General features: G+C 36.8%; 2 protein-coding genes across 3 annotated transcripts in view; one reads left to right on the forward strand and one right to left on the reverse strand.

Annotated features, from left to right (window-relative positions):
• Window positions 1-1,251: 1,251 nt before the first annotated feature.
• Window positions 1,252-26,860, reverse strand: ANGPTL5 (angiopoietin like 5). The gene is made up of 9 exons (XM_023208008.1): window positions 26,096-26,860; window positions 18,151-18,338; window positions 17,455-17,599; window positions 16,094-16,197; window positions 15,162-15,255; window positions 12,971-13,071; window positions 11,020-11,140; window positions 5,466-5,651; window positions 1,252-2,189 (listed from the first exon to the last, which is right to left on the reverse strand). Exons 2-9 carry the CDS (start codon window positions 18,244-18,246, stop codon window positions 1,870-1,872), a joined length of 1,167 nt encoding a protein of 388 aa, XP_023063776.1. The 5' UTR covers window positions 18,247-18,338; window positions 26,096-26,860; the 3' UTR covers window positions 1,252-1,869.
• Window positions 24,226-27,613, forward strand: part of CEP126 (centrosomal protein 126) — an 84,352-nt gene continuing 80,964 nt past the window's right edge. For both annotated transcript variants that reach the window (XM_026450087.1, XM_023208007.2), the window contains exon 1: window positions 24,226-25,473. Coding sequence is in view for 1 of the 2 variants with exons in the window: in XM_023208007.2 (XP_023063775.2) it covers window positions 25,346-25,473 (128 nt within the window). In the remaining variant the exon portion in view is untranslated. The remainder of the gene's footprint in view (window positions 25,474-27,613) is intronic.

A 27,613-nucleotide genomic window follows, 5' to 3' on the forward strand; every position in this document is an offset into this window, starting at 1 on the left:
AAAGAAAGAAAGAAAGAGAAAGAAAGAAAAAGAAAGAAAGAAAGAAAGAAAGAAAGAAAGAAAGAAAGAAAGAAAGAAAGAAAGAAAGAAAGAAAGAAAGAAAGAAAGGGAGAGAGAAAGAGAGAAAGAGTCAGGTCTAAGTGTCTGAAGCTCAGGATTATGACCTGAAATACAGCTTCTCATTTGCAATAGGGTTTGAGACCTCTTAATACTTTTATAGCTTCTCACAAGGCATCCTGGAAGTAATGTTGTCCATGGTTAGTCAATTACAACTCAAATGTATCTTCCCACTCCAAAGCCCCCAAAATTAAAATTTCTCACTGCTCCCTGGGTCCATCTTTCCCTTTAATATTCCATTGATTCCCATTCTGCTTTCATCCGCAATTTTTCCATCATTTCCATAGCCTTTGGATGGGATAAAAATGTGAAGCCCCTATCTCTTGCAGTACCATAAGGGAGATTGCCTCTGTCTCAGTTCAGCAAAGATTTCAAGGCCCAGATCTGAAACAACAGATGGGCTTGCTAAGTAACAAAATTATTGACTTGATTTGTAGGGGAATTTGCCTGGTGATGCTCACATCATTACAGATGTAAAAGTCAGTTCTGTTCTTCTCCAGTCTGGCAGGCATCTTACTCCACTGCCAAGACACAACCTCAGCTGTGCCTCTGTGATATGCATTGGAGACCACGGGAATCCACATGCACCCTCCTGCAATCTTATCTCATGTAATCCTGTTCATGATTTATTCACTGCTTTCAGAGGATATCAAAGTGAAAGCACCTTAAATGATGACCTTATTATATTTTTGTCCATCCTGAACCCAAATCAGATTCTGTGTTCTATTCTGGGCTTAGCTATGTCACCCTGACATCTATATCCTCAAACCTACTTTTAATTCAATCCTCTTCCCATTTAATTTTTCAGCCACTTTTCCCCTCCCTTGAGTTTATATAACCCTAACTCTGGACAAAGTACTTCCTATTAAAAACTAATTCTTGATCATTTCCCTTGTCTCTCTTATCAGTAACTGATACTTGCCCCTGCATGTTCCCTGCTGTCCTCCCCTATGGAATCCTTACCATCCAATTCCCTCCAGCTTAGTAGGAAAAGTAGAGAGGGCCAGCTTATTCCTAGAGTATATCTAGAATTGATTCATCACTCTTTTATCCACCATCCTTCACATAAAGTTCATACCATTCCTGCTGGTTTAAAAAGAGGTCAGATAAAGACATATTTTAGAATGCAACTGATCAGGATATAAAAGTACGGTATATTTATTACAAACAATAACAAAATAAGTAACCATGATTAGATATGAAAACAAGAAAAATTATTTGGGCAGCAAACTCTTACTACTTTCAAAATGGTATGGCATCACCTAGAAATAGTAAAGTTTTAAAATCATATGTAGTTTATATATTAATCTGCATAAAAGTTATTTATTGTAACTGTCTTCAGTAGAAATTATCTGTAGATTATATAATCATATAAAGTAAATATAAAAATAAGTAAAATACTCTCTTCAATTTTCCTAACAACATATTATGGTTTAAAAATGCTTCAAAGAAAAGGCAAAATCCTTTAAAAGCACTATAAATTTTAGGAAGACAAGTTGTAATTCACTTGAAACAAATTTCATTGTATATTGTTAATATAGTCAGAAGTAAAAACATACAATAAGGCATGTTTTCTTTTATAGAATACTACACAATTGAAGTTTTCTAATTAAACTCATAATATCTAAATGCCATCTACAGTTAAATTTTGCCTAATATGTTTGAAACACTAAGTAAAAAGATAAACTTTTTAAAATCTTTACTATATTATCACAAATAACTGTAGAACTTGTATTACAACGTTAAATGAGATTATTTAAAATATGGATTGTACATTCTTCTAATTTTCATTGAAACAGATTTAATCTTGACAGGTAAGTTGTTTTTGGTCCATGTGCCCCACTGAATTCCAGTTGCAAGCAATTTTCCAGGGAAGTGATGAATGCCATTTAGATTTGCTAGACCGCACTGGTTAAACCACCAGCCGGTCTTGTTATGGAGGTGACTGCAGCTCTTCACAGATTGACCATTGATCAGGCATGCAGGGCGACACCCATCATTATCAACATCTGATGTACTAAAAGGCATTGCATTTTGATTATCTTCTTTTTTGAGGCCTCGGAATGCATCACCTGGGAAAAAAAAAATTTAATGATTGAATTTAAAGGAAATTTCTATTATTTTAATTAATCATTACCAGTATATTAGGCAAGAGCATCACATCTGGAAATAAGGCTTAAATGATTTTTCTACTGTTTATCATGTTAAAATTCTCCTACTCGAAGACTCAACATGCCGCAATCTGGTGATGAGCTCCTCAACATGACAGGCATCTTTAAATGAATATTTGATATACAAGTCACAGTCCAAAATGGAAGTTTTGCTGTGTAAACAAAACCAGATATTTAGGCCAAAAATCATAGCATACAGAGCTGTCATAATTTGGACAGACCAATATGATAATTGATAATTTAGGAAAAGAAAATAATTTACACAGGACAGGTTTTCATACCACTACCATTGACGTCACTTGAGCTAGAGAAACTTTTACCCTTAAGAAATTTAGATTTACAATTTAAAAAGTTGGGGGGTTTTCTGGGGTTTTTTTCTATATATTATACAGAATACCAAATGCCCTCAAGAAAAATTCAGGTGTACTTTTGAGGTGTACCTTTTCTTCATGGCTCTTCACATGATTTATGGACCAATTGAATGGTAGTTAAGACAAAACCATTTTTAAAGGGCTTCTAGTGAACATTGTTTTATTTTGTTTTGTTTTGTTTTTGAGACAGAGTTTTGCTCTTGTTCCCCAGTCTGGAGTGCAATTGCATGATCTCGGCTCACTGCAACCTTCACCTCCCGGGTTCAAGCGATTCTCCTGCCTCAGCCTACAGTGTAGCTGGGATTACAGGCACAAGCCACCACACCCAGCTAATTTTTTGTGTTTTTAGTAGAGATAGGGTTTCACCATGTTGGCCAGGTTGGTCTTGAACCCCTGTCCTCAAGTGATCCACCCACCTCGGCCTCCCAAAGTTCTAGGATTACAGGTGCGAGCCACCGCTTCCGGCCTGAACATTGTATGTATGGCATCCCTCGTATTTACAATAACCCTGCAATGATTAAGTATCTTCTCCAAGATGACCCAGTTAACTCAGTGGCAGGAGCAGGAGTCATATTTTGTTTCATAAAATTCCATAAAGTTAAAGATTCTAAGTAAACCCATAATACCTACATTTCACCTATATGTAAACTTTGGTTAATGTTTGAAACACTAATTAAAAAAGAAGTCATATAAAATCTGTGGAGAAACCAAGCTCTATGTTTGTTTCATTATTTCTGAACGTTTGGCATCTCTTGAGATAAATCTTTTGAAAGAGCCTGAAGAACTTCATTAGCAGTGGTGGCCTATTCTATACCCCAATTCTGCTGATTATTAAAGTCTCTGACTCCGCACTTCATGGGAAACAAAACACACATATTGTAGGTATTTTCAGAGACTATATAATCTCCAGCACCCACACAGTGTAATACCTTTCCAAATCCACTGAGAGACAACACCCATGGAGCATTGCCTAAACAATGTGATCATTCCACGGATACTCTCCCTAGATAAAGTCTGACCACCAGAAGGATCATACAGCACATAAGCTCAATAGATTTTATTTAATTCATTTAAAAAATATATGCATATGTATATTTCATTAAAAAATAGCCTATTAAAATATACCCATCATGTCTTCTGCGAGAGCATGGTTGGAGAACATAACACTTTTTTTTCTGTAAGAATCCAGAGAGATTTATCTCAAGTCTTATAATCAGGAATAGTTGTGATTCTCATGGAACAAATGTATTGCTCAAATATTCAAATTCATATTTCTGTTTTTGCTCCAAGCTCAAAGCCAAATTTGTGACCTGCCTGTACCACATACCTGATTGCATTTAACCCACTGGTTGTATCTGTATTTCTACCATTACATTCTTCTGACACCTTTTTCTTTTATTCTTCTGATTCCATTATGTGATCGACAGTTGAAAGTTACTTAACAACCTTGTTGGGAAAATGTAGAGTACACTATGGCAAAGTTTGAGAGTTTTATAAGGAAAATACTTTTGTCATTATCAATGTTATCCTTTAATTAGATCCTAGTCATCTTTCAGAGAACCCCCACATAAACTTTTCCTAATGTAATATATTCCATCTTTAGATAGTTCTTTACACTTTTAGAGAGGAAGCATTGAAAATCATATATTGTAACTTTCTAAACTTTTCCCTATAGATCATGATATGAATGTCAGACTTTCACCTAACATCCCAAGTGTAAACCCCTCAGGTATCATAGATTCCAACCATGTCAGACAACTCTCTGTGTCCTATAATTTTCCTCCCTCTATGCCTTAACTCAGACTGCTCTGCTTGTCAGCCTTCATTTGCCAAAAGCCTATCCATTCTTCCAAGACTAGATCAGTGGTTCTCAACGGCAAGTACGCCAACATATCCATCTGGCTTAAAATAACTGAATCAGATTCTACAGGAATATGTACTTTTAAAAAGCTTCCCAGGTTGAATCTAACATTAAAAGCTCGTTGAAAATTGCTTTTCCATGAATATTTTTTGGGTACAATCAACTGGAATAATTCTCACCCTCTTTCTGACCCCAAAAGTCCTATCAGTATTCTGTATTTCCAGGGTTACTTATCTTCTTCTTTATATTGGGATCAGTTAAAGAGCTGGGGACATATATCATTCATTTTTTGATTTCTAACACTAAATATACATAATGAACAAGCACCACAAACAGCAACAAGGGAGTTGAATTTAGTACTTTTTAATTCAAATGCCTTTAAATTGTCAGCATTAAAATGCAAGTTTAACATCAAGTATTTTTGAAGTTCTAACAAATTACATTTATTTGGAAATGAGCAGATGCATCAAAGTATAATGAAAAGAACACTAAACTAGTTTTTCTGTCAGCCTGGATTCTTGCCTTGGCTCAGGTGACATGATCTGGGAATCTTGGGCAAGTCACTTTATCACTCACGTTTTTTCACCTGTAAAGTGAGAAGACTAGAGATCGTCTTTAACAGTCTGTCACTTCTAAATGTCAGCCTCTCTGAACACGAAAATGAAAATACCTTCACAGCCTCCTCCACAGGCCCTCTATCCAAAGAATTAAATGAAATTACATAAGGCACATTGTTTTAGAGACTATAAAGCACTTCAGAAGCATGAGGTGGTACAATGATCATAATCAAGTTTCAAAACTCAAGACTTGGCCAGCTTTCTTACTCCTAATCTATTCTGTTATCAGTTAGGTGTAAGACAAATGCATTATTTCTATCTTTGCTTAATAATGAGTCAGTTATAATATAGATTTGGATAATTTTAGGAATAAAAAAAAAAAACTTACCAGCATTTCCTGAATACCGTCCTAAGTGCATTTTAAAAAATCTTGTTTCATCCTCTAGCCAAAAATTATCATATGATGCATAAGCAAGTGTGTCATCTTCAGATTCCAAAGACACATACAGCATAAAACTGGTATTTTTCTGATTTACTATATAAAAAATCTTTTTTAGTCCTAGCCAAAATTCTCCTGTAAAAAAAAAAAAAATGCTTTGTTTTAATATATTTTAATACAAATTAGACTAATGCTTTATTCTTGAATGTTTGGTCTTGTTTAGCATTTCAAAAATTCTTAGATGGCTCACATAAGTAATTACAGGCACTGGATGGCCTAGCTCAAATTACCAGTGCTTACCTACTTTATAAAACAAACAAAATTCCTACTTCTACTTCACCAGGCTTGAGAAAATCAGACCCTTTTTCAATTTTATCTCCCAAATTAAGTAAAATTTAGGGAGAGGAAATAATAATGATCTCCCCAAATTGTATCTCCCAAAATTAAATTAGTCTTCATTTAAAGACTAAAATAGAAAGTCAACTTTTACCTTAAAGCATTTCAACATAAAACCAATTGAAATATTATGGCAGGTAACAAAATGTTATTAACCAGTAAATGTAGAAGGTTTAACCTCCAAACCAGCAGCTCCTAAAGAAACATTTCCTAAAAACGCTCAGTCGAAATTATTTTTTGCTGCCTTGTAATACTTTCTTAACAGACACTTCTTGGTTACAATGCAGCTGGTTAATTTCCTATGCCTTGAACATCATGTAATAACATTGGAATATCTCTGGGTTTGGGATCAATATTTCCAAGACGATTATAGATTCAGGATGAACTATAAACTCCCCAACTCAGACTGCATATTTCTTGCATACATATCCTAGCCAATGGCTTTCTACCTCTCCTACCCACATGGCATAGCCCAAATGTGGATACCTCTACTCTGAGATATATGCCTCTACTTGAATCATAAAATTATTAAAGAAAATAAGGGTCCAGTCAAAACAAACTTCAGAGCTGGAGGATTATGTGACAGCATTCAAACTCTTAAAATTATAGCTAAGATATTAAGTCTTTCTTCAGAGCTCTCAGGCATGGACATTTTAGCAACATACTTACAATTGAAAAGTAAGGAGAGAAATTGGGCCCAATAAGATGGCTCCATAGGGGTCCACTGAGTCTCACACACTGTATAACACTTCAGTTTAAGTGCCCCTGCCATCTTTTCCCAGTAGCCCATCCTCAAATTTGAGACTTAAAAATGCATTCTCTGTAATCCCAAATTAATTAATTAATTTTTGTTTCTTTTTTTGTTTTTTTTGTTTTTTTGAGAGAGTCTCACTCTGTCACCCAGGCTAGGGTGCAGTAGTGCAATCTGGGCTCACTGCAACTTCCGCCTTCCCCCGATTCGAGAGATTCTCATGCCTTAGCCTCCCAACTAGCTGGGATTACAGAGGTGTGCACCACCACCCCCAGCGAATTCTTGTATTTATTTTTTATTATACTTAAATTCTGGGATACATGTGCAGAATGTGCAGGTTTGTTACATAGACATACATGTGCTATGGTGATTTGCTGCACCCATGAACTCATTATCTACATTAGGTATTTCTCATAATGCTATCCCTCCTCTAGCCTACCCCCCAACAGGCCCCGGTGTGTGATGTTCCCCTCCCTGTGTCCATGTGTTCCCCTTGTCCAACTCCCACTTATAAGTGAGAACATGTGGTGTTTGGTTTTCTGTTCCTGTGTTAGTTTGCTGAGAATGATGGTTTCCAGCTTCATCCATGTCCCTGCAAAGGACATGAATTCATTTTTTTATGGCTGCATAGTATTCCATGGTGTATATGTGCCACATTTTCCTTATCCATTTTATCACTGAAGGGCATTTGGGTTGGTGCCAAGCCTTTGCTGTTGTGAATAGTGCTGCAATACACATACGTGTGCATGTGTCTTTATAGTAGATTTATAATTCTTTGGGTATATACCCAGTAATGGGATTGCTGGGTCAAATGGTATTTCTAGTTCTAGATCCTTGAGGAATCCCCACACTGTCTTCAACAATGGTTGAACTAATTTACACTCCCATCAACAGTGTAAAAGCATTTCTATTTCTCCACATCCTCTCCAGCATCTGTTGTTTCCTGACGTTTTACTTATCACCGTTCTAACTGGCATGAGATGGTATCTGATTGTGGTTTTGATTTGCATTTCTCTAATGACCAGTGATGACAAGCTTTTTTCGTATGTGGTTGGCCATTTAAATGTTGTCTTTTGAAAAGTGTCTGTTCATATCCTTTGCCCACTTTTTGATGGGGTTGTTTGTTTTTTCCTTGTAAATTTGTTCAAGTTATTTGTAGATTCTGGATATTAGCCCTTTGCCAGAAGCTTAGATTGCAAAAATTTTCTCCCATTCTGTAGGTTGCCTGTTCACTCTGATGGTAGTTTCTTTTGCTGTGCAGAAGCTCTTTAGTTTAATGAGATCCCATTTGTCAATTTTGGCTTTTGTTGAAATTGCTTTTGGTGTTTCAGTCATGAAGTCTTTGCCTATGCCTATGTCCTGAATGGTATTGCCTGGGTTTTCTTCTAGGGTTTTTATGATTTTAGGTCTTACATTTAAATCTTTAATCCATCTTGAATTAATTTTTGCATAAGGTAAAAGGAAGGGGTCCAGTTTCAGTTTTCTGCATATGGCTAGCCAGTTTTCCCAGCACCATTTATTAAATAGGGAATCCTTTCCCCATTGCTTGTTTTTGTCAGGTTTGTCAAAGATCAGATGGTTGTAGATTTGTGGTGTTATTTCTGAGGCCTCTGTTCTATTCCATTGGTCTATATATCTGTTTTGGTTCCAGTACCAAGCTGCTTTGGTTACTGTAGCCTTGTAGTATAGTTTGAAGTCAGGTAGCATGATGTCTCCAGCTTTGTTCTTTTTGCTTAGGATTGTCTTGGCTATACAGGCTCCTTTTTGGTTCCATATGAAATTTAAAGTAGTTTTTTCTAACTATGTGAAGAAAGTCAATGGTAGCTTGATGGGAATAGCATCGAATCTATAAATTACTTTGGGCAGGCTGGGTACAGTGGCTCACGTCTGTAATCCCAGCACTTTGGGAGGCTGAGGTGGGTGGATCACCTGAGGTCAGAAGTTCAAGACCAGCCTGATCAACATGGTGAAATCCCATCACTATTAAATATACAAAAATTAGCCGGGTGTGGTGGCAGGCACCGGTAATCCAAGCTACTCGGGAGGCTGAGGCAGGAGAATCTCTTGAATCCACGAGGCACAGGTTGCAGTGAGCCGAAATCACACCATTGCGTTCCAGCCTGGGCAACAAGAGTGAAACTTCGTCTCAAAAAAAATTACTTTGGGCAGTATGGCCATTTTCACGATATTGATTCTTCCTATCCATGAGCATGGCGTGTTTTTCCATTTGCTTGTGTCCTCTCTTATTTCCTTGAGCAGTGGTTTGTAGTTCTTGAGGTGGTCCTTCACGTCCCTCGTAAGTTGGATTCCTAGGTGTTGTATTCTCTTTGTAGCAGTTGTGAATGGGAGTTCACTCATGATTTGGCTCTCTGTTTGTCTATTATTGGTGTATAGGAACGCTTGTGATTTTTGCACATTGATGTTGTATCCTGAGACTTTGCTGAAGTTGCTTATCAGTTTAAGGAGCTTTGGGACTGAGACGATGGGGTTTTCAACATATACAATCATGTCATCTGCAAACAGAGACAATTTGACTTCCTCTTTTCCTAATTGAATATCCTTTATTTCTTTCTCCTGCCTGATTGCCCTGGCCAGAACTTCCAATATTATGTTGAATAGGAGTGGCAAGAGGGCATCCTTGTCTTATGCTGGTTTTCAAAGGGAATGCTTCCAGCTTTTGCCCATTCAATATGATACTGGCTATGGGTTTGTCATAAATAGTTCTTATTATGTTGAGATACATTCTATCAATACCTATTTTATTGAGAGTTTTTAACATGAAGGGGTGTTGAATTTTATCAAAGGGCTTTTCTGCATTTGTTGAGATAATCATGTGGTTTTGTCTTTGATTCTGTTTATACGGTGGATTATGTTTATTGATTTAATATGTTGAACCTGCCTTGCATCCCAGGGATGAAGCCCACTTGATCATGGCGGATAAGCTTTTTAATGTGCTGCTGGATTCAGTTTGCCAGTATTTTATTTAGGATTTTCGCATCGATGTTCATCAGGCATATTGGCCTGAAATTTTCTTTTTTTGTTGTGTCTCTGCCAGGTTTTGGTATCAGGATGATGCTGACCTCATAAAAACAGTTAGGGAGGATTCTCTCTTTTACTATTGCTTGGAATAGTTTCAGAAAGAATGGCACCAGCTCTTATTTGTACCTCTGGTAAAATTTGGCTGTGAATCTGTCTTTTGTATTTTTATAGAGACATGGTTTCAACATGTTGGCCAGCCTGGTTTCGAACTCCTGGCCTCAAGCAATCCACCTGTCTCGGCCTCCCAAAGTGCTGGGGCTACAGGCGTGAGCCACCAGGCCCAGCCCCAAATTTGTTTTCAAAATACACCAGTACAAAGCAGTCTCAGTTTGCATGCACTATACCTGCCTGAAGACCTGGTCAGTCAAAACTCATATTCTTTCCCCATAGAAATAAACTTGAAGTAAGGAAGATGGCAATTCAAAACCTGTATATGGATCTATAACTACCTAATTCAAGAAGAAGCATCAATGGAAAAATCAGCAGTAATGCTGAGAAAATGCAAGTATATTCACTATACTCCATAGCATGGCAGTTAGCTGGGTATAAGCCAAATGGCTTCTAAAATCACTGGCGTTCAGTAGCATTTTTAGCACTAGGACTAACACCATTACTTGCCAAATCCTTGGATGACATTATTATGAGAGATTAAAGATTTAAAATTATAAAAACAGTAGCTGTTAAAATAGCATAAAAATTAGCAAACTCACTGGCAGAAGTTCCAACTAATGTAAAATTCTGCAAAGTTCAGAAATATTGGTGTTTCTGTTTATCAGCAAAAGTGATGCTGCCATGTGGCAATAATGTAAACAGATTTTTACATTCACCTGGGGTTATAATTTTCAAATTTTGGACATAAAGATGTTTACTGACATTTTAATAATATGATCAGTTTAAATAATTTGAATTTGCATAGACACCTCAATTCGCCATTTCACTGGCTTGTATCGATACTACACACATCTCAAGAATTTTAAGATCTAGGACAATGCTGCCATTCAATTTTTCATTCTGCAAACAGTTGGTGAGCACCTGCCAGAATTCTGCTGGGTACATAGTAGATACTTAATACATATCCAATCTAGAATTTTCACTCAAATCACATTTCACCAGATATCTACAAATACAAATTTCCAGATTTCAACTGAAGATCTACTTATTTTAAATAATCTGGCATATGAAAAGAGGGTGATTTAAGTCATATTTTGATATTTGCAAGCATTTGCTATTTTTACTGAAGATCTGACCCAACAGAGATTCTATAGATATAATACCAAAAAGAGTAAAAAATGTAAAGTAGAAATACAAAAAATTAACCTAAAAGGTCTCCAAATCCATCCAGATAATCACACCACAATCTTTGGAAATCAATTATCCCATCAATCCTTTTCTGTATCACAGTCCATCCACCTCCTCTGTAATCCATGTCACACATTACCTAAAACAAGCACAGGGAAGCGCAAAATAATACACTATTATTTTCATTATTTGATAATATAACACTCATGCTTCATCCTTAGGCTTAGAAAAAGAGACGATACTGCCACTGAGTTTTCAATGCAATCATATGCCATTAATTCATTCAGATTTTTTTATATCTCTGGAAATAATGCTGTTTATTATAAACCTGTAATTAACCTAAATAATGCTGTTTATTATAAAACAAATGTGTAATTAACTTAATCACAGTCCCTATAACAATCATTTTTAAAAATACGTATTTGCAGCATTTTTTTCTTTCTTTTTTTTTTTTTGAGACGGAGTCTCCCTCTGTCACCCAGGCTGGAGAGGAGTGGCGCGATCCGGCTTACTGCAAGCTCCGCCTCCCGGGTTCACGCAATTTTCCTGCCTCAGCCTCCTAAGTAGCTGGGACTACAGGCGCCCGCCAGCACGCCAAGCTAATTTTTTGTATTTTTCAGTTTGTATAACCATATTGCTCTGATGTGGCAGAGCAATGTATTTCTCTATAAACTTTTGAATTAAAACACTGGTGTGTGTGTGTGTGTGTGTGTGTGTGTGTAATGTGTTCACGTGCTTGTCTTTGCTCTTTTCTCCCACAAGCCTGGAAGACCTGTGTTCAGACTGGCATTTTCAGAGAAAGGCATGATCTGTGCCCACTCAGCAGGTGCTCATAGACACATCTGTTGATGCTGTGTAAAAGCTCCTAAAAGTACCTCTGTAGGGGATGCATAGAAGCAATATAGGGAAGAAATCAGAGCGAAATTCTCCCTCAGAAACTTCCAGCATAGAGACAGAGAAAAGGCAGTGTGGAGGAAGTTAAGGAACCAGCACTTTCCCACAAAAGAGGTGATTATGCATCCCACTCTTCACAAAATTAGAAGCCTTCCTTTTCCACGTCTGTTCAGATCTAGTTTTGAATCTGTAGGTGAAGTAACTTAGGTAATTTTAAAATTATTTCCCACCTAATTTCCAATTTTTTGACATCTTGTCAATAGATTTCAAATAAAATAATGGTAGTAACGCTAAGAAGAGAACCAGTAGTACCTACTTAGAAAAAAAGTGACTTTATTATCCAATAAAGGTTATCAATAAGGTATAAGTATCATAAACTGTCTTCTGCACAAAGAAGTGCCCAGGAAAAAATATATATAATATATATAATTGTATGTGTGTGTGTGTGTGTGTGTGTGTATTCCATCAATATGCATAGTCTCTGGTAGAAATTTCTACTAGATATCCTTGCAGAGAACTACTAAGAATAGACATAAGAGTAATTTATCAATTTCAGAATGAATCAGCTTTTCAATCTGCCTTGCACTCCACTGAAAGGTTTTTTAATTATTAATTTCTCATACAACCACATAAAATCATCTATCATCAAAAGAAATTATAAACATATACAGGAAGAGAAGTCAAAAGTATTTTTAGTAAACTCCAAGGCAAAGCACACCATTATTTTCCAATATCCACAGGCTAATTAAAGCAAGCAAGTATTATATTGCATAGTTCTGCCTGCTATAGTTCTGCCTATTATGAGGATAATATAAGCTTTTGCATCAAATGGATTTACTTTAAAGAGTATAACCATGGAAACTCAAATAGAAAAGTGAAAGACAGACTCTAGCTCTTTTATTAATTCATGTTTTGGGCATTAGAATTCTAAAAAACCAAAATTTTGAAACTAGAACTTTACCTAATTTATTTAAAATTTTTCAAGGAAAAATTAATATTAAAACAATTTAAATTTTAACATAAATTAAATTGGTTGGATGTTTATCTTAGCCCACATAATATGGGAAAACTTTACCTCAAATGGGTAGCTAGATCCTTCTGGGTGAATTATGTATAAACCGCTCGGTGTTTTGGTGACAGAACCAATGGTATCCTTAATATCAGTGCAATCTAAACCTAGAAAAGCAAAATTATTTAATTAGGATATTTTCAAGTGTACATTTTAGGCAATCATTTTACTATAGAGAGTTGATAGTGCTATTATTATCATAATTTTCATTAATAATATTATTTTAACTCCCGCAAAATGAAAAACGGTCACGATTTTAGAAATAAGAAGAAAATATAAGGGATTAAAGAATTTATGCTGCAAGAAGCCTTCACTTATAATATCACTGTTAGTGATTAGTTTCCTATACTGTTTAAAAGTTTCATTTGGTATCAACACTTATTAAACATATTTTATAATTACACATTCTCTTTCCCAATAAATAATGCCCTTTCAGAAATTTAAGTTTATCTTAGAGGATGTAATGTTTAAAGGAAGTCTACATGAACAGGGAGGAGAAAACCGAAAGGAATAAGCAAATTAACCACTATAGACACGTCTTTCAGTATTCTATTCCCAACTTCAGAGACTGATGTGTTTGGGACCACTAATACCAATAGCCAAAGGAAGAAAGGGGAAATCACTTTCTTAACCAAGAAATTATGCCTGACGTTAGAGCCTACTCTGTTTACTACAGTTAGAATTATAGCCCCCCATAATCACCTTCTCCAGAGCACTCATCTCTAAGGGATTGTAAACATGTGTATGTGGATATGGATATTACATTTTCTGGAAGATACTCTACTCTGTAGCATATTTTATAAACGAAACAAATTCAACCCTTAGAGTGTCCATTATCCAAATGCCCGTCTTAACATCCTAGTTCTACCCCCAACACTTTACTTCATTGTGTTATCCTAACCATTTACGTAGTAAGGTGTTACATAAAGCCCTTACCATAGTGCCCAGCACATCCAAATAATGAAGAAAATGCCATCTACAAAAAAGTTAGCTATAAAAAGTCATTTGCTTTCCCCTTCATCTCTAGGAGATATAGATTTGTTGTTGCCTGTGTCCTTAATTGTTAAGAGATATTCTTATAATGACTCTGTGCTCAGAGACATGATAGAAGTTCACGCTGAAGGACTGATCTGGGTTGGAGTATCTGCTTTATCATTATCTTTCAAATTAATGTGAACAGATTATTTCGATTTTTCTGGGGTGGATATTTCTTATCCGATGATGATGATCATAGCAAGCCCTTATATTGCTCTCCCTATGATTCGGGCAATTTTTTTTTCCTTGTGATAAACATTTGATTTGGGCAATATTTTAAGAGACTTTCCTGTATTTATTCATTTAATCCTCACATCAACTATAAGAGGTAGGTACTATCAGTTTACTGACGAGAAAATGTATCAAGAGAGCAGCAGGTCAGAAATTTAAAACCAAGGATTCTGACATCAGAGTCCATGCTCCTGACTACCACACCATACGTGCTTTGGGGCAGTAATGGGATATAATAAAATAATTTTAATAACAAAATAACGTGAGAAAGTGCCTGTCTTCCTACCTATCACATAGAAGATTTTCAGGCACTGTTTATTCTCTTCTTTTTCGAAGAAGAACATAAAGATCATGTTCTAGGCACTCAATAACATTTATTTGTTTAAACATTTGGGGATAAATTCATATTTATAAGATTTGTAGGGTATTTTTCTTAGAAGTCCAAGCCTTTAGGAATTAATATGCTGTATTTTAGTATAAAAAGTGCTAACTTTCAGTTTATTCTTGTCTTACATTTCTTTTTCCTTTCAAATTTTATGCCCCAATTTTAAACATTTCAAACATGTCAGAAACATTTTTTACAGGTGGGAGGAACTTTGAAACTTTCTTTTCTTCTATCTGAAGATGAATTATTAATAAGATATAAACCAGGAGCCCAGAACAATGCTACAGAAAACAATGTTATTTTCAACAGCTTCAGGATATCTTTATACAGCCATGGCTTTCACATGGTTGAAAAAGTATCCCATTTTAAGAAAGTACCACATTGTCTGTGGTGAAATTTGCTTAATGGCAGGTATTAGCACTCCAGTCTGTTAGAGAACAGTGAGCTGTAGTTTTTAAACAAAACTTTTAAATGGACTGACCTGTCCAGGAAAATTTTAAGCAATAAAAGACAAACATGTAAAGGCTGAAATACCAAAGTTCTCACCATGTGACTGAACTGGTCTGTGAGGAAAAGGATCCAGTTGTTTTCTAAAAACTTCTGTAGTCAAAAGGAGAACTCTATTCATGAGCTCGTTAACCTAAACACATGCATACACATTTAAGTAAATTTATATTTGAAGAAATTGCCATCTTTAAGCCTCTCATAAACCCAGCTCTGAAATACATAATGGTGTCCATTTCTCTAGATTGAGTTCTTACTGCTTTAACAAAGAATAAAGACAAAGCTAAATTGAATTTCGTAGTATCTACCTCCTTAACATCGATTTTATCTGCCCCTATTTCTGCATTTGGCTGCTCTTGCACATCTGTCTTTCATACCTTGTCCAAACCATTGCTGCAGTTTCTTACCTCCTCCCTTGGCTCTTCCTCAAGTCATTGGCCACACAAGTTGATCAGATTGTGGCATTTCCTTGCTTAAACACTACAAGGAGCCAAAGTGGCTCCTTGGTGTGGTACGATTTCGTTCTTGCCTATTCCTATAGTCAGTTTTCCTTAAATACTCAGCCTCACCAGCCACTCCACCCTGCATCAACTCCAAGAAGTTTCCCCAGAATGGAATGTCCTCTTCGCCTTACCCAACCTGTATGATTTTTAAAACATTTATTCATCCTTTATGACTGTTCACAGACTTTCTCCTCTGGGAAACTTTTTTGTATCTGAGACTTCTCTTTTGTGCCGTTCTAACAACCACATTTTTGTCAACACATTTTAATGCTCCACTAGACTGTATACCCCTTGAATAGTTCAATTGTTTTACTGCTTTTTGTTTGCCTAAAGTTTACTATGGTGCCTTTAACATAGTAGGCGCTAAATAGATGTCTGAACATGAAAGCATTTTAAATAAAGATTATACCTCCAGCTAATTATACATCAACGTGCACATGCAATAAAAACACAATGCTAAAACATCTATACCTGATTAGACAAATAATCCAAGGAAGCTTGTTGCTCATCCATCATATTCCTTAGTAGTTTTTTGGTACTTCTTGTGTAGGAAACAATAGAATTTTGCAAATTTCCTTAACCATAATAAAAAGTGGCTGTTAAGTATTATATTGTTACAGAAAACAATCACAGTGAAAAGTAGTGAATTTTACCTGATTTTGGATGTGTATGTTAACTCAATACTATCTCAATTTATCTTAATACTCAGAATTACAAATTTTAGTTAGTATATATTTTGTTTAACTCAGGATTAACCCCAGAAATGATTGTGTCAATACTTATTAATGAAACTATGCTTCCTACTAATATAGATTATCCAGAATAATTAATCTGTTATCATTAAGAGACAGTGTTCTGATTATAAATTCTCACTTTACAAGATGAGATATATAAAGGCAGGAGATAGATGAGTCATCAATTCTTACTGTATAAGAAAGTTAATGGCAACAATTTTATACCAGGCAAGTTAATTTTTAAAAGTACATCTTGGTTTTAATTTTTCTATTAATACTATATTTATGTAATTAAATTGCTAGCACATACATATACATACACATAATAAATCTTAGTCAAAGGTTTTGGTTATTTGGTTTCTGACTAAACATTTACCATGCATTTTCCTTTTAAAAATGTTTTTATCTTAGGAGAAAATTTCTGATAGTGAAGTTGCGGTAACAGGACAAATAACTTTTTTCCTAACGCCTTTGAGACCATGTTGCCATGATGTACCATCATGCCATTTCAGTGTGTATTTCTTACACCAAAGATATTTCTAATAACACAGCCATCAAAATTAGGAAATAAACATTGACTACCTATATTTCTCAGACCCTATATGAGTTTTACCCAAGATAGCAATAATAATGCCCCCTATAACAAAAGGGCCCACACATTATTACGTATGTTATTCTTTAAAAATTTATTTTCTAAGTTTCTTTCCACCAGCAGTAGGATGGCATTAATAAATCTTGATATTTTTAATTCTACCTCATTCAGCTTCCTCTCTCTTTTTTATTTTCAGTCTCTCACTTTCTATTAGCTTTTTCCTGGATTTAGCCATCTATCTTAATAGGTCTAAAGCTGCATTCATTGGTTTGAGAAGCCTGAGACCCTTTTGTTACACACAGAATTAGCTACATAGAAAAAGGATCCATTCATTTACCAAATATTTATTAAGTACCTATCATGGGCCAAACAATAAAGCTTCTGGCCTAGGATGATCACAATGTGTAGAAAATGACCCAGACAAAAGCTAAAGTATACTTTTCAATGTCTAGCCTAAAAATAATGAATCATATACCCTTATTATTGTGTTTATTTTTAATACTTACTACACATGAAATGTTTTTCTTCTCGTGTAATTTTAGTTTTAACATCACATGATTCCTCACAGTCTTCCTTACAAACAGTATCATTACTTTTACTTTCATCTTTTGCTTTAGATACATCTTCTACAATGTTAACTACTGAAGAGTCCTTTATATTAAAAAATAGAAATAAGAAAAAATACATTAAACGTGTTATATGACATAATACATAATAAATAAGACTATAGGGAAAAGCTTAGATTTCAGGAAAGACAAGGCTGATCATTAGAGAAAAATATAAGCTACTTAATTCAAACTTCCACAAATAAACCTGATGGGTAAATAAAATTTAATGGACCAATTTCTTAAGATCCTAGGTAGCCACTCACAGGACAATATTTGAAATATGAAAGTTTGTGGAACAGCTTTTTTTAAGCAACGTGATATTTTATTACCTATCAGATATTTCATTGAAAAGTTGTGGGCTAGTTTTTAATCTAGGCCTGAAATGTCTTTAAAATTTTTTTCATAAGATATTTGTTGAGTCAATCTTCAGTTTACAGCTTCCTCAGTTTAAAAACAGTAACATTAAAGCAATTTTTCAACATTTCTAAATAAATGTTTTAATTGTTCCATAAATTATATTTGGTAGTTATGATTAATCTTTTCAAAATTCTAATCATGCTTTCCTAGCTAATATCATATTGCTAAAATTCTTACCGTAGAATGATGTACACAGTTACCTTGTACAGCTTCTCCACAAATAAAAATACATACATTTACGAATAAGAGTGAGGCTTGGAATGGAGACATCATATTTTTCTTGGATAGATGAAAACACTTCTTCAAATATCAGTCAGCTCTCTGTGGAAAGAACTACAGAGCATAGAGTCTTCAGTTAAAAACCTCTGGAAAGCGTACAACAAAAACAGAAGCCAATACTTACTAGTTTCCATGCCCTGGTTTGAAACAACACCCTTCATACGAAAAACAAAGTAGCCTCTAGAGATCCTGACATTTTAAGTTGTACAATTCCTTTTTTATCACTTCATGTCTGTATTATATATCCAAGTTTTTGCAATATAGGCAACAAATAGATAAGTAAATAAATAAATGACAGATGTAGATAAATAAAGCATGAATTTATAAATTCATCTAATTTTTGTGAGTCAGCCTTTTCTTGCCTTGGAAAAAAAATGCATTTGATAAGCTATACAGCAATAATTGCAAACTGCTTGCAAAAAAATAGGAAATAGAAATGACTGACGGAGTGGTAAAAATATTACCTTGGAACTATTTCTATAAAATGCTAAGTAGAAATTTGATCAATGTGGACATCCAGAGTAGATAATTCAGACTTAAAATATACTTTTAAAATGCCAAATTTCAAGGCCGGGCACGGTGGCTCACGCCTGTAATCCCAGCACTTCGGGAGGCCGAGGCAGGTGGATCATCTGAGGTCAGGAGTTCAAGACCAGCATGGCCAACATGGCGAAACCTCGTCTCTACTAAAAAATATAAAAATTAGCCGGACGTTGTGGTGGACACCTGTAATCCTAGCTACTCGGGAGGCTGAGGCAGGGAGAATCGCTTGAACCTGGGAGGCGGAGGTTGCAGTGAGCCGAGACCACACCACTGCACTCCAGCCTGGGCGAAAGAGTGAGACTCCGTCTCAGAAAAAAAAAAAAAAAAAAGCCAAATTTCAAGACTGTAATTAATCTGTAATTAGTTGTAATCTAATTACAACTATTTTGTCAAAACTGTTTTGACAAATAATGTTATTGAAAATGACCACTCTTTGAAGGTTGATAGATCGATGTCTTCAAATTTTCTCTTTCAATGTCTCCTTCCCTTCATTCTACACACATGCCTAAGTCTTCGTTATTCTAAAATTAAGAGGCAAAGCAAAACTTTCCTGCATCTTGCTTCTGGTTCGAGATATTATTTTCTCCATCTCTTTTCCTGAACTGAGAACTGCCATAGTTTTTCTGGTACTAGTACAATGACTGATACACAAGAGGCACTCAAATATTTTCTTAATGAAGAAACAGCTTAAAATAATTATCTGTTCTCTGACTTTCGTTCCTCACCACCTACTATTTAAACCCAAACAATCTTATCTCTTATTTGTGGCAATCACTTTCTCAGAGTTTCTCCAGTGAGATTATGAGATGGTTGGGAGTGCCGGCTCCAAGACGAGATTGCCTAATTTAAAGACTAGTTTCAACACTCCCTTACCCTGGAATCTTGGACAAAGTTACTAATATTGCTACAGCTCAATTACCTCCTTTGTATTATGGAAATTGTTGTATGGATTAAAAGATTAATATATGTGACATTGAGGACAATATTGATGACTTTTATAATTTATATTAATAGACAAATACACATATTGTAATCTTAAATTTCAAGTTGAAGTCTTACAAAATTGAAGTGAAAATGGCAGAACTTCAGCAGAAGTTGGCAGAACTTTAAATCAGCCAGATGTTAAAATTCTTTGTTCTTTCACATCTTGCCCAGAGACCAATTCAGGAAATTCTTATTTGAGCAAGAAAATACTTCAGGAGAAGATGGAAAAAATATATATATAGCCTCAGCCAAGACAAAAGTGAAAGCACAAAATATTGTCCATCACAGCTGCCACATGGTTATAATACTTGTTAAATTAAATAAGCAGGAGGCCATTGCCTGAGGCTGTCTCTGTACTTTGAGCTCCTCTGTAGCAAACTGCAGCCTGACTTAGGAGTACATTTTTTGTAACAAATAGCGAAGTTTCAGCCAATCATAGGCAGCCAACTAATCAGAGTATACCCAAATAAGATAAACATCTAGCTGTAGTCAATCACATGATTCCTCTACTTTGTTTCTGTGTCCTATAAATAAAAGCTTGCTGCTCAAGCTGCTGGGTGGAGCTCTCTGAACTTCTTCTTGTTCTGGGTGCTGCCCAATTCATAAATCATTCTTTGCTCAAATAAATTCTGTTTAATTTCTGTTCTAAAGATATTAAAAATAATATTCAGGCTGGGTGCGGTGGCTCACGCCTGTAATCCCAGCACTTTGGGAGGCCGAGGCAGGCGGATTACCTGATGTCGGGAGTTTGAAACCAGCCTGACCAACATGGAGAAACACCATCTCTACTAAAAATACAAAGTTAGCTGGGCATGGTGGCGCATGCCTGTAATCCCAGCTACTCAGGAGCCTGAGGCAAGAGAATCGCTTGAACCCGGGAGGTAGAGGTTGTGCTAATATCGTGCCATTGCACTCCAGCCTGGGCAACAAGAGCAAAACTCCATCTCAAAAAAAGAAAAAAATATATATATGTGTATATATATGTGTCTGTGTGTGTGTATATTCAAATTCAAATTAAATAAGTTATGTGAATATGCTTTATAATCATAAAGTGGTTATTATTAGTTTCCTTTGTAAATAAAACATCAACAATTTATGAGACCACATTAATGAAATTGCAAGTCTAATAGATATCTCACATTTAACATGTTTGAAGCCTAACTCATATTCCTTATTCCACCCCTACCTATTCTTTCTCATCTTAGTAATGGCAATACACTTTATTCAATTGTTTGAGCCAAAAATCTGAGAGTCACATTTGACTTTTTTCCTCTCGCTTACTGCAGCCATCCACCAACACATCTTATTGGCTCAAGGTTCAAACTGTAAACATTTCTTGCCACCTCCACTGCTACCATCCTAGTGCAAGTCTGCTATCTCTGATAATCTTTTAACTGTCCTCCTTGTTTCTGGTCTTATCTCCTATACTCTGGTTTTCCCCACAACAACTAGAGGGTCTCTTTAAAGGTTAAACAAAATTGTGTTACTCTTCTAGTCAAAACTCTCCAATGGCTTTCCCTCCGTTGAAAGTTGGATTTTATATTAAGTCCTTGTATACCACACAAGTCACCACTAAATCTGGGCCATGTACCTCTCCAATCTCATCTGTTAGCACACTTCACTTATGATATGGTTTGGATCCACGTCCCTGCCCAAATCTTTTTTTTTTTTTTTTTTTGAGATGGAGTCTTGCTCTGTCACCCAGGCTGGAATGCAATTGCACAGTCTCGGCTCACTGCAACCTCTGCCTCCCAGGTTTAAGCGATTCTCCTTCCTCAACCTCCCAAGTAGCAGGGATTATAGGCCCCCACCACCATGCCCAGTTAATTTCTGTGTTTTTAGTAGAGATGGAGTTTCACCATGTTGGCCTGGCTGGTCTCAAACTCCTGACCTCAAGTGATCCACCTACCTTGGCCTCCCAAAGTGCTGGGATTACAGACCCAAATTTTATGTCGAACTGTAATCCCCAATGTTGGAGGTAGGGCCTGATGGAAGGTGATTGGATCATGGGGGCAGATTTCCCCACTGATGCTGTTCTCACGATAGTGAGTGATTTCTCGTGAGATCCGGTAATTTTCAAAGTGTTTGGCACCTCCCCTCTCTCTTTCAGTCCTGCTCCTGCCATGTAAGATGCCTGCTCCCATTTTTCCATCTACCATGAGTAAAAAGCTCACTAAAGCCTCCCCATAAGCAGATGCTGCCATGCTTTCTGTACAGCCTGTAGAACCATGAGCCAATTAAACCTCTTTCTTTGTAAATTACTGAATCTCAGGTATTTCTTTAGAGCAATGCAAGAACTGCCTAATACACCCTACCTCACTCTGTTCCAGCCACAGTGGTCTTGTGCTGTTCTTTGAGCACAACAGTATGATTCTGTCCTCACAGTCTTTTGTACTCACAGACTGCTGTGCCCTTATTCTTCATCCAGATATTTGAACGGCAACCTCTTTCCTTCATTCAGACCTCTGTCCTAATTTCCCTTCCTTTGGGGCCTTTCCTGAGCACTCCCTCACAGATAGAAATGACATTGGTCTCTATTCCCCTCCACTATCCCACTTTCCATGTAGCACTTTTCACTACCCTAATATGTTCTAGTGGGGAAGAAAAATAAATATAAGTTTCATGAACATAAGGACTTTGAAGTTTTATTCACTGTATCCCTAGCATCTAGAAAGTGCTTGGCACATAGTAGGTGCTCAATATATATTTCCTTAACAAAAGAAGGAATTGTTTTATGGTTTTAAAGTGTGAAAGAATATAACATTATATTTAATTCAGATGCCCCTTCTGATGAAAATACAGAGGTTTTAGGGTAATATTCTTCTTTACTGCTTGAATCACAATTGCCTTTTCTGTCAAGAAATGAAGTTTATAAAATCCTCAAATTTTTTATTATCCAAATATCTAATCCTAAAGCCTTTTCCATAAATTACACTGACAAAAAGTCATGACAAAATCGAGAATCATGATGTTCAGAGCCCCTTGGGCCCTGCCTTCCTATAAGAATCTAGGATTCTACAACTAAAATAGAATGTGGAAAACCCACTTAACATTTTGAAGAAATAAAGAAAGAATTTAAAGGTCAAAAAAAAAACCTATGATTAAAAAAAAAAACAAAAAACTGGCAGCAGGGCGTGGTGGCTCACGCCAAAATCCCAGCACTTTGGAAGGCCAAGGCGGGTGGATCACCTGAGGTCAGGAGTTTGAGACCAGCCTGGCCAACCTGGTGAAACCCCGTCTCTACTAAAAATATGAAAATTAGCTGGGCATGGTGGCGGGCGCCTGTAATCCCAGCTACTCAGGAGGCTGAGGGAGGAGAATCACTTGAACCCGAGAGGCGGAGGTTGCAGTGAGCTGAGATCGCACCACTGTACTCCAACCTGGGCAATAGAGTGAGACTCTGTCTCAAAAAAGAAAAGAAAAGAAACCTGGCAACATTGTTTGAAATTTATTTTCTTCTTGGTCGTTACCATAAAACAATATTTGAATGAAGAATAATTATATAAGTCTAAACTGAAATAAAATCCTAAGCCCCCACTGACTGAATAGACCCCCTCTTGGCCAAGGGGACCCTGGGAAAACCTTAAAACATTTTTTGATTTCATGTTTGCTAAATACACATGCATCAAAACTACCTTCATAAATAATCATAACTCCTCCTGTATCCTATAAATTATGTATGTTTAGCCAACTTTTTCAGCATAAATCTCCTGTCTCAACCTCCCCTACTTCAAAGTACCTGCCTCTCTAGGCTTCAGCTAGAAGCACACTTTGCAGCTTGTGGGATGGCCCTCCTTCCAGGCTGTAACCCTTTCCTCTCCTTTCCAGATTCATAAATCACATGTTTCTTTAAGTTAACATAAGAAAGGATTTGTAGGCAATTGAAAAACCGAATTATGCTTCTTAGTGCTTATTGCAAGCCACAAAGCAGTGAGATGCCTAGGAGCTACGAGATTGCAAACTAATAATATAGCAAAAGCTGGACTTTTGGAATGCTAACCATGCCTAAATACTCCAAATAGCAACCCTAATATACTCATATTCATCTGTACTTTGCACTGCCCTACTTTGCTCAGATCAGCCAAGGGGAGACAAACTTGTGATGATAGCAGTGGGAATAGAATCAAGGCCATGGCCTGTGGCCAGGCCAATTAAAAACTTGCCAAGATAGCCAAGTGTCCAACTGTATCCATTTAGCTTTTCGTGTCAGAATTGTATATTTTATCCTGCTGGTATGCTCCTGAAGGAGACTTCCTGTGTTTTGTGTCTTAAATCTAAACTGGATTTGTTGTGGCACTTTAAAATCTGTCCCCAGTGTACATTCCAATTTCAGTCATTACAACCAAGTTTGCAAAGATTGTTTTAAATAATTTCAACTGGAAAAGTTTATTATTTGAACTCTTAAAATGAACAAATTAATTCACAAAGGCAAAGACATTTGAATGGTGGGTGGATAATCTTTATTTGGTCTGTACATTTGGCTTCCAATCTGGGAATTTTTCCAAGAAAACACTGACTGAAATACAGTCAGAATTTATATGTGCATTTACATTAGGCTCCAACAATAAGATTGAGCCTTTTTCAAAATTTTCACTTACATAGCCAATAAACTAGTGGCTCAAAAATCCATTTAATTTTCCATGCTTCCCAAAACCATGTCAATGCAACAATCTCTTTTGGCATATCATCCCAAGAGATTGCTAGTTTTGCTGTGATGGTCCATTTCCAGAATCTGGCAGCAAGGCAAGAACCATTAGGAGGCTTTGAAATGTAGACCTTATAAGTAGGGCAAAGGCAAGGAAGACGACTGCAGAGGGAAAGCCAGAAGTATTACCGAGTGGATGAGAGAATGCAGGGAAGGAAAATTTCCACTTCACAAAGACATTTTAAAAAGACGGTGTTTGGGGATAGTGATGCCACAGAAAGACTCACAACTCAAAATCTCCTAACAGGATTCAGTAGTTTAACAAATTCAACTCCAAATTGTCCCCCAGACAATCACTGCAGAATCCTCCCGGTGGCAATTGCCTGTATCTGAGGATTTTACATCTGTCTTTCGTCACTGTCAGTACTGCCACAAAAACACTCTCCTAAAAAGGGAGGTAGAACTGTATCAGGCTCTAAAACACCACCCAGCTCACCCCTCGCGCAGCAACGCGGGTCGCTAGGGATGCCTGGGTTGCCATCAGCCGCTCGAAGCGGGCGGGGCTGCCGGAGCCTGCGATTGGCTGCTTCGTGCATATCGTCCCGCCCCGCCCTGTAGCTCCTCCCAGGTTTCCGTTGTCAAGGACGCGGCGTCGGTTGTTGTCAAGATGGCGGCTGCGGGGTTGCTGCCGCCTCCTCTGCTATTGCCCTGCGAGGTCGCCGCTGCCTCAGCTGCCATCTCCACTAAAGGCACAAGTGCCGCTGCGCGGGAGCTAGGGCTGTCGCGGCCGACCCTTCGGCGCCCGTGACGCGGGGCCTGAGAGACGGAGTATAGGGAGGGGCCGAGCAGGAGCAGGAGGAAGCCAGAGCTGCCATGAGGGAGGCGCTGGGGGCGAGCAGAGAGGCGGCGCTGAAGTGAAGGATGCTGGCGGGGAGGCCCGGAGCCCGGAGCGCGATCGGGGAACTGGGCACTGAATCATCGGACAACCTCGACAGAGCCCCCCTCGACCCTCGGGAGAGCGGCAGGCATCACCGACCTGGCGCTTACCTGTATCCTTCCCATTCTGTGGCTGCCAGGGTAGCGATGTTGAAAACGGGGCCCATCTTTTTTCCAATTAGATTCCCATTACCTTTGACGCAGGGTGATCAAAACTAGCAAGTCATCTTAGTGCAGATATTTGCTTTAGCAACTGTCGTGGCTCACCTTAGACCTGAAATTATACCATTTTATCTAATTCTGTGGCTGCTTCCGCCACATCACCCTGTTATCCTACTCCCATTCTTCAACTTTGTAACATTTTTGTGAATTTTAAAACACATCAACTGCGTATTCTGTGGGGATTATTTTTTACTTTCTAGAATTATGCCATTATGTTCTTCACTTATATATTAACTACTTCCTGATTTATCATACTACTTGGAGAAAGAAATTACACAAATAAGTAAAATGTTTTGCTATCCTGAAGAGTACGTTTTAACAGTTATCCTAACACAGCCCTAAATCCATTTACCAGAGCTGCTTAAGGCTACACAGTTTGGTAAGTTGTTTTGTTTTCCATCTCTGCCAGTCTGTTGTCAGAGCGACAGAAGAGAGGAAATGAGAAACAGGGGACCTGGACGCTTCACGATCTGGGTTATCTCTGACTTTTCTCGAAGAGTTGGTTAAGCCGACCTTTGATGTTGCTGTTGGTTGCATTGTAGAAAATGGAAAAAGGAGAAGTATTTTGTTATCAAAATCTGTAAATCACGTTTATTCCTTTAGAGACTGTTGTGATGATTAGGATTTAACCTTTGTGTTCCCAAAGGACTTGGTTAACAGTGATGGTGTTGTGTAATCATCTTCATTCTTGTCAGAGATGAGTGTCTTCTCTTTGCAAGTTAACCCTGTTTTCTTATCCTCCTTGTCTCCAACTTCTAGGATGTTCTTTGTACTCTGTTACAATTTTAGCAGCAAGTCAACAATGTGTATTGAGTGCCTGCTCTTTGGCTGACTCTGTTCTAGGTTCTAGGGATACAAATCTAGTGAGGAAAACAAATGTGTGTAGAGCTTCACTAAAAATAAAACATCTCTCCTCCGATCATGCTTTCTCCAACCTTCCATCCCTTCAGTCTTTTCTTTCTTTGGGCAAGTTCTCAAAATGGTAGCTTGTAACAGCAGCTTCTAGTTCCTCTCATCTATTCATTATTAACCCCATTCAGTTTGGCTTCTGCCCTTGCTACTCCCCAAAATTGCCCTCTTAAAGATGTACTCTGAAATGAACACAATCATTTTCTGTATGGATTTAATTCTAGCCTCTTGACATTATATGTTCTTGGACACAACTGCTATTACACTGCCCCTGATTTATCTCTAAATCAGAAAATAGGGAAGTATTGTAAATGGCTCATTGAGAGTGTTGTTCTATTATTTTCATTAATAAAATGGTTGTAGGCCTCAGTTTTTAAAATTTATGTGGTATAAATTTTGATACAAATGCCAAAGAAAATATTCATAAATAGAATCCAGCAATACTTTGAAAAAATATGACCAAATAGACTCTACTGCAGAATTAGAATGACATTTCCTATAAATACAACACTAAAAAATATCCTTAAAGGCTAAATATATAGTTAAAATTAGGCAAGTTATAAATGAACATTTTAATAGATGACCAATAGACTTTGATAAAATCCAACAACGTGTGTGTGTGGGGGGGCTGGTTTATATATATTTTTGCTAGTTTGTGCATATATATGTTTAGATAATATATATTTAAATTGGAACAGAGGAATTATTTTTGAACATAAGATTATAACACTAAATCAAGAATATTATGTTTACTAGTTGGAAAAACACTAAAGCACCTTTTATATAAGTTTAATTAGAATGTTCTTTGTGTCTATGTTTTCCGTTGGATACCTAGTACAGAGTAGGTGCTCAAATTTACATGACTAAATGAAAAAAAAGGAAAGAAAACAAATGAAAGGACCATAGTCTTAAAATAAGCAAGTACGTGGTAACATTTACATTTCGATTTCAAATATGAACATGATACTGAGAGGCCATCTGGCTTTCTGTTGAAGACATTTTCTCACTGGAGTCAGAATTTTCTAACTCTAAGGGTTATAAAACAACAAAACCTTATAAAGTTTATTTAATTAAAATTAGCTAAAGTTCTATCATTTCAATCTCTTTTGAGAGTTCAAATGG

Source organism: Piliocolobus tephrosceles, chromosome 13, assembly GCF_002776525.5.
Source record: "Piliocolobus tephrosceles isolate RC106 chromosome 13, ASM277652v3, whole genome shotgun sequence".
NCBI classification, from domain to species: domain Eukaryota; kingdom Metazoa; phylum Chordata; class Mammalia; order Primates; family Cercopithecidae; genus Piliocolobus; species Piliocolobus tephrosceles.

Excerpts from the sequence above, each read along its gene's own strand:
- ANGPTL5 (XM_023208008.1), bottom strand. The coding sequence starts at position 18,246 with ATGATGTCTCCATTCCAAGCCTCACTCTTATTCGTAAATGTATGTATT. Across the intron at positions 11,141-12,970 it reads GATCTAGCTACCCATTTGAG|GTAATGTGTGACATGGATTA; the intron begins GTAAAGTTTTCC and ends TGCTTGTTTTAG. Across the intron at positions 2,190-5,465 it reads ACGGTATTCAGGAAATGCTG|GTGATGCATTCCGAGGCCTC; the intron begins GTAAGTTTTTTT and ends TTTTTTTCCCAG.